This window comes from Anabas testudineus, chromosome 19 (assembly GCF_900324465.2).
Source record: "Anabas testudineus chromosome 19, fAnaTes1.2, whole genome shotgun sequence".
In the NCBI taxonomy this organism is placed as follows: Eukaryota; Metazoa; Chordata; class Actinopteri; order Anabantiformes; family Anabantidae; genus Anabas; species Anabas testudineus.
The window spans coordinates 16,519,736-16,534,911 of NC_046628.1; the positions used below are offsets into that span (position 1 = coordinate 16,519,736).

The 15,176-nt window shown below is 37.2% G+C and overlaps 1 protein-coding gene across 3 annotated transcripts; it reads right to left on the reverse strand.

The window, feature by feature from the left end:
• Positions 1–1,688: 1,688 nt before the first annotated feature.
• On the reverse strand, positions 1,689–10,189 carry ccr10 (chemokine (C-C motif) receptor 10). Of its 3 annotated transcripts, XM_026352038.1 has the most exons (3): positions 8,643–10,189; positions 8,500–8,540; positions 1,689–4,838 (listed from the first exon to the last, which is right to left on the reverse strand). In XM_026352038.1, exons 2-3 carry the CDS (start codon positions 8,522–8,524, stop codon positions 3,682–3,684), a joined length of 1,182 nt encoding a protein of 393 aa, XP_026207823.1. In that variant the 5' UTR covers positions 8,525–8,540; positions 8,643–10,189; the 3' UTR covers positions 1,689–3,681. The 3 variants fall into 3 exon arrangements, with proteins under 3 accessions (XP_026207823.1, XP_026207822.1, XP_026207821.1); XM_026352037.1 differs by having other exon boundaries at positions 8,500–10,189; XM_026352036.1 differs by lacking the exons at positions 8,500–8,540; positions 8,643–10,189 and adding an exon at positions 8,072–8,484.
• Positions 10,190–15,176: the final 4,987 nt, after the last annotated feature.

Sequence of the window (15,176 nt, forward strand, 5' to 3'; positions counted from 1 at the left end):
CTGCAGCTCACAGACGCTGATCTGTGTGTGATCAAAGCCTCATTCATTCCAACACTCTGCATCCTAACACACCACAGCTGTAATGTGGCGGCTAAAGAGGCTCACACACTTAATCAACTTAATCAGCATCACACGTTGTGTAACAGCGGTGACATAACTTCGAGAGGGTGAAAGGGGTCGGTGAGCGAGTGGCTGCAGAGTGACTGGAAGCTGTTAATAAATGATGAGCGTCACAGTGACACCTGTGTGTCTGGTCACACCTGGGCAGCAGCACACGTTTATAAAGTGAAGTGTGACACATTCAATGTGGGAACTTCACCGAGTTTACAGTACGTTAGAATTCAGCTCCATGCGATTAATTAATTAATTAATCTCCACTTTGCCACTGAAATGTAGTGAAAGTGAAAGTATAATGTAACATACAGCGACATAAATAAAATAAATACAGGTACAGGTAAAGTAAGTACAAAACTGTACTTACTTACTTTTCATGTCTACAATTTATAAGAAGCCCCGTCACTGTATCTACTTGACATTTTAAGACCATTTAATCTCACGGAGGGGAGCTTCCTAAACACAAATGACCTTTGCTCTGTACGGTCTGTGAACACCTCCACACCTGAAATAACAGTCTACAACAACACAAACGTTGCCGGATGCAAAATCAACAAATTAAGTCTCATAAAGACGTGTGACCTCCTGAGGATCCAAGTGTGCAAGGGCTTTAAGAAGATTATCCCGAAGGGGTTAAAACCACCCGGTTTCTGCTTTAATATGAAGATTTGCTGCTTTTCTTTTGCTGTTGCTCAGAACATCTGGCCTGAGCACTTTGGATCAACTTACACTCTGAAAACTATTTCCACCATTTTCTGACAGCAGATTATTATAATTGTAACTGAAAATAATCATTAGTTGTAATCCTAGCTAGGTGAGCTCAGACTGAAACCTTCATTTAGTTTTTACTTTCTCTTCTTTTCAACAGTCAAACTAATTGTGGATGTACTAAATCAGAGAGCTGAAACCTGGATATTAAAGGAGTGTGTGTGTGTGTGTGTGTGTGTGTGTGTGTGTGTGTGTGGACTTCCTTAATCTAAGTAATCAAAGAGTCCGAGTTCTCTGCGTTATGCTGACATCTAGTGGCCAAAACCTGAACTCAGTGAAAACATGCAGAGCTTGTGTTTCCAGACAAACAGAGATTCAGAGCAAGTTAAATGATCTTAAATCTAAATGTTGTTTTATGGTAGTTTTCTCTTCTTGGTTAAATCATTCATCACACTGTAAATTCAGATTTACTTTGACACAGTTATTTTTTCTATATAAACAAATGGTTTCCGATTTCGGCTTCTCAAAAGTGACAGTAGGGACAAAATACTGGAACTAATTGGTAAAAGCCACATTCACTTGTCAGCTTCACAAACCGTCTGGTGAGTTCAGTCTGTAGTAAAAACCAACTCTACATGAGCTCGAGAGCTGTTGGGCACCGATACCACAGACACACACAGCATGTGTTCACACTTACATGTATGAAACACACATTCACATGTGTACATCAAACCATTTCTGGTGAACGTCTGAGTTCAACCTAAAAGGACGAATAAGAACTGCAGGTCACGGTGAACAGCACAGTTCAATTTGAAACTTAACAACACAGAGATCACCTGCTCGATGAGTCTTTAAGTTTATCCCAGTTTATTTACAGACACAGCTGAATGTAAAAGTTGACATCACAACATTTTATAGTAAAATACAAAGGTTAAAGGTCAACCATTAAATGAACTAATAAACTACAACCTGTACTGTACAGGAACCTCAAGCACTAAGCAGAGGTGGTAGCGGTACACAAACTCAGTATTCAAGTAAAAGTACAAGCAATGCTCTTCTAAGTTCTCAGTACTGAATTTAATGTTGTTGTTTAGTTCATATTTGTTTTACAAACTTTCAAATTGTGGAAAATAAATAATTAAATTAACTGTAACCACTGTGTGTGCTGACACATAATCAAATCACACTAATACATCAATTATCAGCAGAGTATATTTTGGAATTACAGGGAAGTACTTAAATGCAGTACTTGAGTAAATGTACTCAGCTACTTGCCACATCTGTATAGTCTTTACAGTCCATTATGTTTGGTGGCTTAATGTTTTGTTTAAGCTGCAGAGTTACAATATAAAAACAACAGCAGGAGGCCAACGCTTAACCCTATATAAAGATCCATGATTAAATTCTGTATTTACATTTGTACACGTTACCCTGGATTTGAGATGTGGAGGAGACAAATGTTTAATTATCTGGTACAGGCTGAGAAAACTGCCCCTCTCAGAGCCACCTCTACAACTGTACCATGAATAGGTTTAATTTGACGTTACAAACTTTTAACATCAAGTAATGCTACCAGCAGTATGAAAATATCCCACAGAATTTCAGTTCCTTGAAATAAAGACAAGGCTTGGCTGGTTTGAAATTTTGTGGTTAGGGTTGAGAAATTCTGTGATGATGCATCAAAAGCTGAAGTGACTCGGGACCATCTGCTTTTTGTCACCTGATGCCTGAAAAACAAATCCAGTGTGACCGAAATGCTGTTTGTCACTTCACATATTTGACCACAGCAGCAGCGTGACTGGTGCCGATAAGAGCTGTGAGATGTATTGAGAAACAACGTGTTAGCTCTGAATTCACTCCCACGTTTCTGGTTGATAAGATATTTTCTGATTTAAACCAACAAGTGGATTCTCCTCACACACACAGTAAGGAGCGGTAACTACAGTATAGTCTGATGTCTACTGTACATCACATGAGTACTTCCATATTCTGCTAGTACATTGAAGAGGGAGCCAACAAGTACAGTACAATAACCTTATACAGGTTAATACATGGTTTCTGCAGGTTAAATAAGTCAAATTACAGACGGTTAAGTCCTGAATACAGCACTGTAAATGGAATACAACAACACAAAATGAAGGATATGCAGAGTCATTATGGACTGTTTTCTAGCTCTGAAAGTAGTAATAATATCTTTTATGAGCATCAACTTTACTTTTAACCTGTAACATGTTATTTAGATACATGTTACAGGGTTACAAGGAGGTGCTAATTTTACTTTACTATCAAATAATATATCAATTGATAGTAAAGTGAAATTAGCACCTCCTTGTTCCCCCACTTCCACATCACAACCAATAACTATAATTCACTATAACTGAAATATAATCTTTATGTCTGTTCTGCAAAACAACGACTTTCACTTTTGGTAGTTTAAGTATTTTTCACGTTTACGATTGCCAATTTAGACGAGCATTTCAATAAAGTTTGAGCAGGTTACCTCCTTATAATTATGTCTGACTCATTTATATTAAAGAAGGAAATCAAGCAATCAACACACACACACAAACACACACACAAACACAATAATATAAACATAACATGCACACAACTTTGTGTATAGATAGATATATGTGCTATGTATACATACAGTATATGAACAGATCTAATACAAAGCAAGTAGAAAAGGTACAAAAACAAACAAATTAGAAAAAACAAAATCAAATGCGTATCTTCAACACTCCTTGTAATTTTTCTGTTGTTTCTCTTCTTTTTAGTAACTGTACATTATGTACAAGGCAGGGAAATACAGATACAAACAATGCAAAGTGATAAGTTTACAATCCTCCACATAAAATATCAATTCATCACTGGAAATGGAAACTTGGTGTGGGTCCCATTCTCACTGCTGGAGTAGCTGCGGTCGGGAGATGTTGGGGAGCAAGCTGAGAGCACGGTGAGAGCAGGAGAAGAGGGGGAGATGGAGGAGTTGCTCACAGTCTGTGGAGCCAGATAGAGTCCACATGGGCAGCCTGAATCATGGATGAGCCTCAGCACGTCATTACGGAAGCGAACGCCCACTAGGGCATACAGGATAGGGTTAAGGCTACAGCGGGTGTAAGCTAGAGTGCAGGTGATGTACTCCAGCAGAAGAGCACAGAACTGCCCCGCCATTTTACGATACAGCACCACAGTGTACGGCAGCTGGAACACCAGGAAGACCAGCACCAGAACAACCATCAGCTTCAAGGTGCGCTGTCGATGCCACTGGTGCTTCCCTCGCCGTTGTGCATTTGCCAACAGCACTTGAGCAATCAAAGAGTAGCATGTGACCATGATGACCAAGGACACGCAGAATACACCAATGATGGCTCCATTGGTGGCCATTTTGACACTCACAGGTGCCTGCATGCCGCAGTAGGCATCATAGCCATCATCGTCAAACAATAACACCGACACCCTAGAGTAGATGATTTCAGGCAGGCTAAGGAGCACTGCAACAAGCCACACACACACAGCGGCTACTTTCCCGCTTATTAATATTGTACTGCGCAGCTTGAACATCTTCTGGGCTTGTGCCACCACCATGTAACGGTCAATGCTGATGCAGGCCAGCAGCAGCAGGCCGCTGTAGGTGTTGATGGCATAGAATGCACGTGTGACCTTGCAAAGGCATTCGGGGAAGACCCATCCCAAATGAGTGTCAACAGCCTGTATGGGGAGTGTGAGGAGCAGGAGGAGGTCAGCCAGCGCCAGGTGAAACAGGAAAATATCGGTCATGGAGCGAAGCCGCAGGCGGCGGTACAGAGCAAAGGTGGCAATCACCAGGCAGTTTCCTAACACGCCCAGCAGGAAGATCAGGCAGAAAGCACAGGTCTGGAACATTTTGATGATGGGCTCATGCTCACCAGCCTCACACCAGCCGTCGCTGGAGTTTGTGCTGTTGTCTGTCATGTTATCTGTGATTTTCCATAAAACCTTAAATATGGCATCATCATCAAAGTAGGAATCCATTGCTAATGGGGAAAAAGAGAAGACTAGTGAGTAATTCATCTTGAAATCAAAGTGATAAATGTGTCTCTAAATTCTTTAAGTCAATGTCAATAATTTTCTGTTTGAGTATATTAAAGAGAATGTTCCTCCAGCCACCGCTAGGTTTACATTTTTGGGTCAGGTGCCATGAAATCAGGTACAGACACTCAATTCTATATAGCAGTTAGCTTCGCGTCACTTTTTAGTGATGTCATGGTAACAATGCAGTTTGCAGACAGGACAGACATGGCTGCCACTTGCTTGTTACGATGACTCATAAAGTTACTGCAGTCGTCAGATTTCACAGGCTAATGTGTAGGTTTGTTTTTTTCGAATTGTTTTGGTCACGTAATGACAGGATTGAGATATGCAAATGTAATGTCTATGTATTTATGTTGCACCTGTGTTGTTAAATTGGTGAAGATGTTTTCTTAATGTACTTGTTGTCTACTAGTATGCATTTAAAGTTGCAGTGTGTTAAGCTCTTAGGGCCACTGTAGAAAGGCCCTATCTTTAACCACCAAATTCACAGAACTTTAAGCCACAATGGTTTGTCACATTTGTTTTTCTAGTACATTTAAAAGAGGAAGCATATGCACTTGTACACAATCAAGCGTAACTGACATGTTCAGCTAACGATTCAAACAAATAGTAAGCAAGTGTCAAAAAAGCCCTTTACATTTTTTCTCACATTACTGGAAGCAGTCATTTTGAGACTGTACTTTAAAAACTTTTTCCAGTAGGTAGACACAGACTGGTATGAGTCATTCTGGACTGCTGCAAAATGCCAAGGCGATGCCATCTTGCATGCAGACAGATTTTTCTTCAAAATATGTAGTGCTCTTATAAGCAACAGTCTGGTTTGAATAGTGTACTTCATGTCACGATATCAGGAAATACTAAGTCCTCTACAATCAGGCTGAAAGTGAGACATCTGCAGCTATGTTCTTCAGTTTGAGTAAGCAGCTGTGATATTTTAGTCATTTTGCACCAGGTTGCGTGACAGTGGCATCAGGACGTTGGCACAGGGGAAATCGTGGGTAGAGCAAAGGTCTACAGATCAGTCAGTGTCGCGTGCTAAGCAGCCTTTATAGGAAGGTTCCACAATCACCATCATTCATCATTTCATCTTTCACTATGTGGATCTGTTACTGCTCAGGCTACTCAGGATATTGAATTAAACTCTTTTATGCAGTTATCTTTTATCATAACCACTCCATTTGATGGTGATCTGAACATTAAGGAGTGTCCCTTTAAGGTAAGAGGAACAACAGTGCAGAGGAAAACAGAGCAGCACTGCACTAGGTCTAAAAGACTGCAATTTAAATCTATATTTCTTGTCATTTCTTTCCTTTATTCTTTTATTTTTTTTAAACAAGAATGATTTTAAACAAACTTAATTTCCTGTCAACATGAAACTCAGCTAGCCAATTGTCAGAAGCTATACGTCAGAAGTAAACTTAACAAAAGTGTTAGGGTTTTGACAAACAGTACAAAACTAAATGTAATTTCTGCTTTTAAGTAAAAAACAGAACTAGTTAAATTTACACAAACTAGGTCGAAACAGAACTTGTATTTTCGATGATGTGTTAAATTTTGCTTATTCTCTGTAACTGTACGCCGTTTTCCTAAAACCTCAAAACAAATTATTTTTGATAGCATATTGCTGTGGCAACTGTAGGAAATAGGAAACATCTCTTCACTTCAGAATACATGGTTGAGGTGGGAGGAGTCTTATATGAACTGCAAAGCCTGACATCTCTGTTTCATTTTATAATTTACAAACTCCTGTTACAAGTTCTTTAAGCGCATGAGAGTTATTACTAGACAATAATTTTACAGAACACAAATACATAAAACTTACTTATTACAGCGGTGCAGCAGTGAGAATTTACACTTCATTTAACTGGTCACATTTCAAGTACTGTATCATAAAACATTTTCATCTACGCTTTTGACATAAGCCTCCTATGAGCAATGGATAAGGTGCCATTAGGGACTATAATCAAGCCTCTAGTATTTAGTTACATAAGTAATGGCAGAACTCTATATTTTAAGCCCATTGTTATGCTATGTCGTATGCAGCAGCAAATCGTCTCATATTCTGACTCATCAGACTCTACAATGAGCCTTTGAAGCTTTCCAGAAATCTATTTCTTTTCTCAGTCACCAACACCAAGAATTTCGATGGCTGATACAACATTGGTATCTGTCTTTTTAAAGTCATAAAATTACTGTTCATTCCACTGTTGGGTATGAATTTCACTACTGATACACTGTTTACTTTCAGAACTTTCGTCTTGCATAATTTTGGATCGCTACAACTGTGAGATATACAGCTAATGATAATTCAATTACTTACAATGGAATAATATACAATTTCTGTACGTACCGACAATGTAGAATCGGACGCGTGTTACTCTTCTTTTTTTTTTAGCTTAACTGTCATTTATGTCTTGTGCAAATGTTTGTATTTATCACTTTTATTACATTTTGCATTACAAATGCAAAAGAAGTATAATAATTTAAATGTTTTGCATAATGACAAATGACACTGGAGTGGAGGATTTGCCGTAATAGTTACGACAGTAGATGGGGAAGTATTTTTAGACTAAATATGTTTTTTGGACCTTCTAAGACCCCTAGTTCCAACGTTCCTATTGGTATTTGAATGTTGGTTGCCCGATTTATATTTGTTTCTTATGTTCGCCATCTAAAGTTGTGCTAAACTAAAAGGGATTTTACGGAAGGATTTTTGTCCCTAATGCATAATACTGCATATTACAACAGTGTTAGAAATCAGGTTGAAAGTGAGATCAGCTCTAGCAACCTATGTTGTACCGTTGAGTAGGCAGTAGATTTATATTTTAGTCATTTTGTTAGCATGTGGGAACTCATAAACACCTTTAAGATCAACCGCGTCAAATGATCGTATAGTCGGTTTCATTTCTTCTTTCATTGTGGGGTGAATGACAATATTACATTTTCATTCACATGGCTTTTTGCCAACCAACTATAAATTATGGTCTTTTAGCAACAGTTGCCAGGAAAAGAACTATGTTGAGCATCTGCAAGTTTCAGATCCATTCCCTACTGAGCAAAAAAAAAAAAAAAAAAGCCACAAAAAAAACTCATGCACATCATGATTTTACTCTCCTACTTCACATTTTGGGAAAAAAAAGTGCACAAATTGAAATTTACGAAAGCTCATAAATACCTGAGGATAGCACAGTGGCAGCTGAAGAAAATCTGTCAACCCCAATCTCATGAAACTGAATCATACGAATCATGACATGAGATGAGTCACAGCCAGTTAAGGACTCATCCGCAGTGACAAAAAAAAAAAAAAAAAAAAAAAAAACTAGATTATAATTAGGCCAGTTTGAGATGGTCTATGTGTGGTATAAATATTAATCACATACTTGGATATACATGTAAATTAGTTCCTTTTAAGTTTTGTTGGAGTCATGTCAGAAAAAGTATTTTTACAGAAAAATAACTTTTATAATTATCTTGTCTGTGGCTGTGCATTATTTTGCTGCTATACTTTTATTATACCCCACGGTAAACAGAATTTATCCACCTATCTTTAAACATCAAATATTAATTTATATTATAAAACTGACAAATTTTGAGAAACCTTACCTGTGCTGTTTGAGGTGTTAAGCATTTCCCAAGTCTTCCTCCTGTATCAATGGCAGAGATTTCAGAGGTTGTCACTCTTAAAAACAGTCTGTGGGTAAACTTAACCACCTCCGCCAATGAAACCAGCTCTGTGTTTTCCTGACCTTGCCTTACAACTATGCTGGTTGTATCACCAGGAATCACAGAAGGTGGTGATCTGTTACTGCATCTGTCATACAGTCATCAGTGAGACAGACGTTGTGGGTCATTTCTGATAAGCGGCTCCTTTTAAATCTGATGAAGAAAGGTTTCGATTGCACTCCTCATTTGCAAAATGTTGTGCTGTCAACAGATTTTTATCTAAGGTCATTACACTGTATGTATGTCACTGAAACAGCACCTAAAGTTCTGTTGCAAGTAGGTTTTAAATTCACAATTACATTCTTGATCTACTGCACAGTTGCCAGTGACAAGTTTCAAATGATGGACAAAATGTGCTAAAACTCACCTGGGTGTGACAACTGAGTGGTACGAAAAAACAGTTCACAACCTTGACTTGACTTCTTTTGAGGTTATATGACCGTTTGTCACAATCAAGCTACATGAGGGTCAAACTCATACAGTCAAACTGTGGAGCACTGGGTGAAATCTGCATAACCTGAAAGCCTTTTAATGACTTGCATTTTACATTTTATATGCCTTATTCGGAGAGTCACTCTCTGAGAGTTCAGAGGTTAATTTGCTAACTGATTTTTCAAATTATATTTTTTTATGTCTTGTTTTAAAAGTCATCGGTCCAAACTCAGAAAATATACCGTTTGCGACAATGAAAAAGAGAAAGATTTTTGGCATTTGTATAATGAGAAATTACTCCTATGATGATTAACTGATTATTCAAACAGCTCTTGCTCAATCAACTAACAATTTTAGGGCAAAATGACACAGACGTCATCCCACACACAGACATCCCAACTATATTATTCACAATATAGAAGTATCAGCAAGTAGAACTTTAACTCCATTTTGTTTCAAACTCCATTTTGTTTAGCAGTTTGTTTTGCAATAAGATACGCAGCACCGGAAACCAGTCATTCTCAGTTCAGAGTCGACATGAGGAACTTTAAAAGCCGACCTAATCTGTCGCTTGGTGTTGTTAAATTATATCAACTCCATAAGTAAAACACATGAGCAACCTGTAGAAACATGACTTTATAAGTGAAGGTGAGTTGATGCTTTGTGAATGCCAGTGATGACCTCTGACCTCTTAATAATTCACACCAGTTAATGCAATGGCAGTCTTAAGTAATCACTTTAATGTCACTGTGATGAATGGTATCAAGTAGTATAGGGTAGTAATAGCAGAATGACACTTATTTTCACGATAACGTCCAAGTAGCAAAATATACTTATTTATACTTATGAAACTGCCCCCACCTAATCTTATTAAAACCACTGACGATTAGCCCCAATCTGTTTATTATTTAATAGATTAATGTTCTAATCGATGCAGATTTGTGCAGAACCTTGACAATCTTTCTAATCTACTAATGTGTGAAGTGTGTGGTATCATGATGTTTTGTGCAAACCACCATGACCCTGGGTGTTTAATGTAAATACTACTAGACAACCTTCAATAACTGCTTTCTATTGCTTTTTGTGCTGTTTTGTTTGTACTTCATTTGAATTTCATATTTTTGCAGGCCAAATCTACAAATCTGTTCTACATGATGTAAGATATTCATGCAATATCCATGTAAAATTAAACATCAAATAATGTATGATAATATAACATGGTGTCATCTGCATAAAAGAGAATATTGCAATCACATTAGAAAAATTATACAATATATACTCTACAGTAGACAGCAAAGGGCAACATTAGTCTTTGTGGGTAACTTTTAATCAGCCAATTAAAAGCAGCTAATATAATAATATGTTGTGTTCAATAGTCTCACACAGATCTACAGAAACTAATGAGAAGGTGAAGTGGTAAAGTTGTTGATGAAATTAAAACGGGTTTGCCAAGTTAGTGAATATGACGAAACGAAGTGATATAATGGGAGGTGTAAATGTGCCCAAGGTTAACCCTGGTGCACCAATTCACACTGCAAGCATATAGCTGATCATAGAGTCAAACCACAATGTTGGCACCACACCATGAGAAAACTGCACCAAGGTCCGCTTTGAATTGTTGTTGCTTACAGAAACTGGCATGTTGGCACCTGTGCCGAGATGTTGACAATCCTTGATCAACACTGTGGTTCTTTTAAACTGTGTGACTTCTATCTTCCTTTACTTGTTTGTATATGTGGTTTTTGCAAATTGATATGAAACTAGTGACCTAGTATTCAACCTGTGAACATTGAAGGTGAACAATGATTAGCCATTTTGGCATCCTGGCTGCTTTTTCTAAAAAGCCCACCACCTGCCACTCATATTAAGTGTTTATTACTTTAAATTGTTTAAAAAAAAGGGACTGGGACTGCTGAGTTGACCACTTTGTAGGCAAGGGTCAGGGCTTTGAACCTGATGCAGGCGGCTACATGAAGTCAGTGAATAGATCTAAAAAATGAAAAATTAGACGTGCTGCTGCATTTTGGATCATCTGGAGGTTTGATGGTGCAGCTAGTAACCCCTTCAATAAGACAGTATGCAGTAGTCAAGCCAGGATATAACCAGAGCCTGAAAAATTAGTTCTTTTGTATTGTCCGAAAGGTAGGATCTGATATTTCTGATGTTAAAAAAAGGGCAAATCTGCATGATGTGGAGACAGAGGAGATGCAGTCAGTAAAGCTTAGTTGATCATCAATGATCACCCCCCAGGTTTCTGGCAGACTTAATGGGAGCAGTCACTATGGGCCCTATGTTGATGCTGATGTTGTGTTTTATTGAAAGACTGGCTGGCAAGACAAGAACTTCTGTCCTGGAGAGGTTGAGCTGAAGACCTCTCTTATCCAGGCAGTAATGTCAGCGAGGCATGCAGAGACAGTGGAGTCATCTGGTGGAAATGATAGGAAGTGTGTCATCAGCATAATAATAGTAGGAAAAACCATGCGACTGGATGATGGAACCTAGGGATGTAGTATAGATGGAAAGAAGTAGCGGACCAAGAACGGAGCCCTGCAGCACATCAGAGGAGAGGCAGTGAGAGTTAGAAACCTGTCCCTGCCAAGATACCTTGAAGGTACGTCCAGATAAGGAGGACTTAAGCCAGCTGTCTCAGTGATCAGAAAGTGTAGAAGGGAGGATCTGGTGGTTGACTGTGTCAAAGGCTGCAGATCAAGTAGAATTAGGATTAAGAAGATTGAGATTTTACTGCCAGGAGTAAGGAGTGGTGTGATCTGGGCCTGCTTAAATGAGGTAGGAAAGATGTCTGTTGTGAGAGATGTGTTAATGCTTTGTTTAATTGCTGGGATTAGTGTGGATGCAGTTGTTTGAAGAGAGTGAAGGGGATAGAATCAAGATAACAAGTGGTAGGATGGTTTGAGAGGACCAGGGTGGATGCATCATACTCAAATATTTCAATCATAGAATAACTTCACACATTCAGGTGTGGCCTATAGGTGTCTACAGTTGCTTTTAATTGTTAAATGGCTCTTAATTAATGAGGTGTTAAAATTATTTATCAATCACTATTAAAGGAATCAGTTGCTCAAATTATTTTTAAACAATGATTTTTATTTCTTTATTTTTTATTTTTTAAATAAAAATGTCATAGCTGTGTATGAAATGTGCTTTACAAACAAACTTGCCTTTAATGCATGTAAAAAACTTGTTCTTATTTTCAACTATTTTCTCGATTAACTTATCAAATGTAGGTTATGTGAAAAATGCCTGTGTTTCTCAGAGCTCAGGAAAGATGACATCTTCATCCGTTTTGTTTTGTCTAACCAACGGTCCAAAACACAAACACAGGAAGCTGCAAATGACTGTATTTGATGAGCTGAGACAGTGAATTTTCACATTTTTGTTCAAGACTCAGGGTAAAAAAAATTAAATAAGGTCAGCACATTTTAGCTGTTTGAGCGTCTGACAGTGGTGGAGACACAGGAAGTTCGAGTTATGAAAATAAAATCTAGTTGACAACTTTTCTTTCAGAAAATATAAATAAATTAAGGGTCACCGTACCTTCTTTTGGTATTCAATATATTTTGTATATTTCATTAGAAACCATTTTGTTCTTCATAATGAGCTACAGGTTACACATTTGCAAAAGATTTGCTATGGTTTATCATTTATTAGCAGTAGTAATAGTGTGGCTGTACCAAAGTTAAAATTTTAATTAATCTACACCTTTTATCGTTCCCTATAGAATCACAAAATAAATACACACACTGCAAAAAGGTAAAACCTTTGGTGAACTTTTGCCTGTGTGGAGTTGGACTAAGTCACTAATAGTGATTCTACTTGTAATAAAAAAAAATTGATAATTAATAAAATCAAAAAAGTAGTTAAAACATTAAGATAAAACACAGCGAACTGCAAGAATTTCCAATCAGCTTTTGAGAGTTAAACAATAGTGCGGCAGTATTTGCACTTTTTCAGATGCTGTGTTTTGTTTAAGCATGAATGAAAATTGCACTTTTAGCCAATTTACTGTAATATAGATAAAAAATTTAAAAAAATCGCAGACAGAACAGAAGAAGATTTGGAATTTATGCTTCACAAATAATTAAAACAAAAATGACTTATTTCAGTTCTTAAAAATAATTTTATTACATTGTATGTATGATTTTAATTAAGCTGTACAGACCTAAACATGCTCTACTACGTAAAATTGATTCACCAGCTTTAAGTACAAATACAGAATCTACTTAATCTACTTAATTATGCTAATGCTTGGGTAGTTTGACTGCCCAGAACGTCTGACATTTATCATTTTAGAGATAACATAATGCATTATGCACACTGTTCGCACCTTTATTCTATGTCTCAGTCAGTTTTTTTATGCATCTCCAGCCATCAAAGTTTCACTTAAAGTTTAATTTTGTATTATCTATTAACATACATGTACAGCTAACTACAAAAGTGAAACCGTTCTTTAGCTAAAACGTCAGGTGCAGATATCTAGAGCAAAAGAAAAGTTTCAAATTATTCAGATATGTGCAGCATATTACAAAATTACAAACAGCAGGTTTCAAGTCAGATGATGTGAGAAAATGACAGTCATGGGAAACGTTTTGTAGACACTCCGTGTGAAAAGTGTGAAATACTTTCAGTAGCTGCAGTATGCAGACAAAGGCATGGTGTCATGAATAAATTATTAATTTGTTTTGTTTGTTTTTGTTTTTTCCAGGACCAGTTTCAGAATAGCTTCTTCATAGCACATTAAGCTTTAAACAGGGCAACTGGAAGAACAAGAGGCAAGATACATTTTGAAATCTGCATTCTTCGTTAGAACAAAAACTTAATTCTGAAACAAGACGAGCTGAAGGTGTGATTTAGCTGTGGGTAACAGCAATATTTATAGATAAATGACCACCTGCTCATTTTTAAAACCAAGTACAAACTGATACGAGTTTCAGTGATAACTGCAGCACCAATTGTGATCTAGTGATATCTTCATTGTCACATTTTTGTTTTGTTCGCCGTTTTACGTGTTCGAAACCTGTTTGTATGTCACATAAAGAGCAGCTGAGTAATAGTGGTTTATTTGAGCAGTGTAACTGTCGCTGTAAGTGTGATGGATTAATGTACAGATAACAGATTTAATGCATAATAATCTATATATCAATTATCAATAAAATTTATTTTCACACAAAGAGCTGCCTGTCACGATTTTTTTTTGAGTCATGCACTGATAACTTTTGAGTTATCAAGGTCTCATTTATACAAACAGTGTAGAACAAAGATTTAGTGTTTTAACAATTCAGCTGCAGCTGAACAACAACAACTTTTATAATTGTACACTAGATTCTAAAAAAAAAAAATCCACATTAGTGTCTTGTCAACTAATATTTCAGATTCAGTTCAGTAATCGAACAGGTTTTGTTTCTTTTTACTAAATTCTTTTTTTTTTTCAGTTTTGTCTGTCGGCCTTGCGAGCGCTCAACGCCACTACACTGAAAACACTGCATGACAGACAGGAGTCACACAACATCACAGTCACTGTGAAGTCTAGATCAAGCTGAAACTAGTAAACAATTCAACAACAGCCTTGTGGTAATGATGGCATACGATGATACTGGCACTAGCAACATCTTAATAACAACAATAGTATGATGTGCATTTCCTGTTTTATGTCAGGGACGAGCTTGTTTATCATATGTTTGGAGGGTCTCATTGTATTGGTTTGGTTTGCACTTCTCATAATGAACATGATTAAATTCTGTGCATTTTTGAAACAAATAAGAATATAATTTATATCAATTCAACTATTTAAAGAAAAAACTTTGTGTGCATGTAAATGCAAATCAAAGTGCTTTGTGGCTCACTAAGATGTTAATAACTGAGCACACTAAATTAGGGCAATAACAAAACAATAATGCACATGAAAAAGAAATTAAAATGAGAAATGTAGAGGAAACAGTTGATGAATACAAAAGTAAATCAATATAATAATTAAATAAACTGTGCTAAGGGTTAGGGTTAGTACAGTTTACATCTGAAAACATCAACAGTGATCCTGAAGCAGACTGGTCCAACGACTCGGAGCACAGGAACTAAAAGCGGCCTCATCATACCGGGTTGTACTTTGG

Excerpts from the sequence above, each read along its gene's own strand:
- ccr10 (XM_026352036.1), bottom strand. The coding sequence starts at position 8,144 with ATGATTCGTATGATTCAGTTTCATGAGATTGGGGTTGACAGATTTTCT. Across the intron at positions 4,839-8,071 it reads TGCCACTGTGCTATCCTCAG|CAATGGATTCCTACTTTGAT; the intron begins GTATTTATGAGC and ends TTTCCCCATTAG.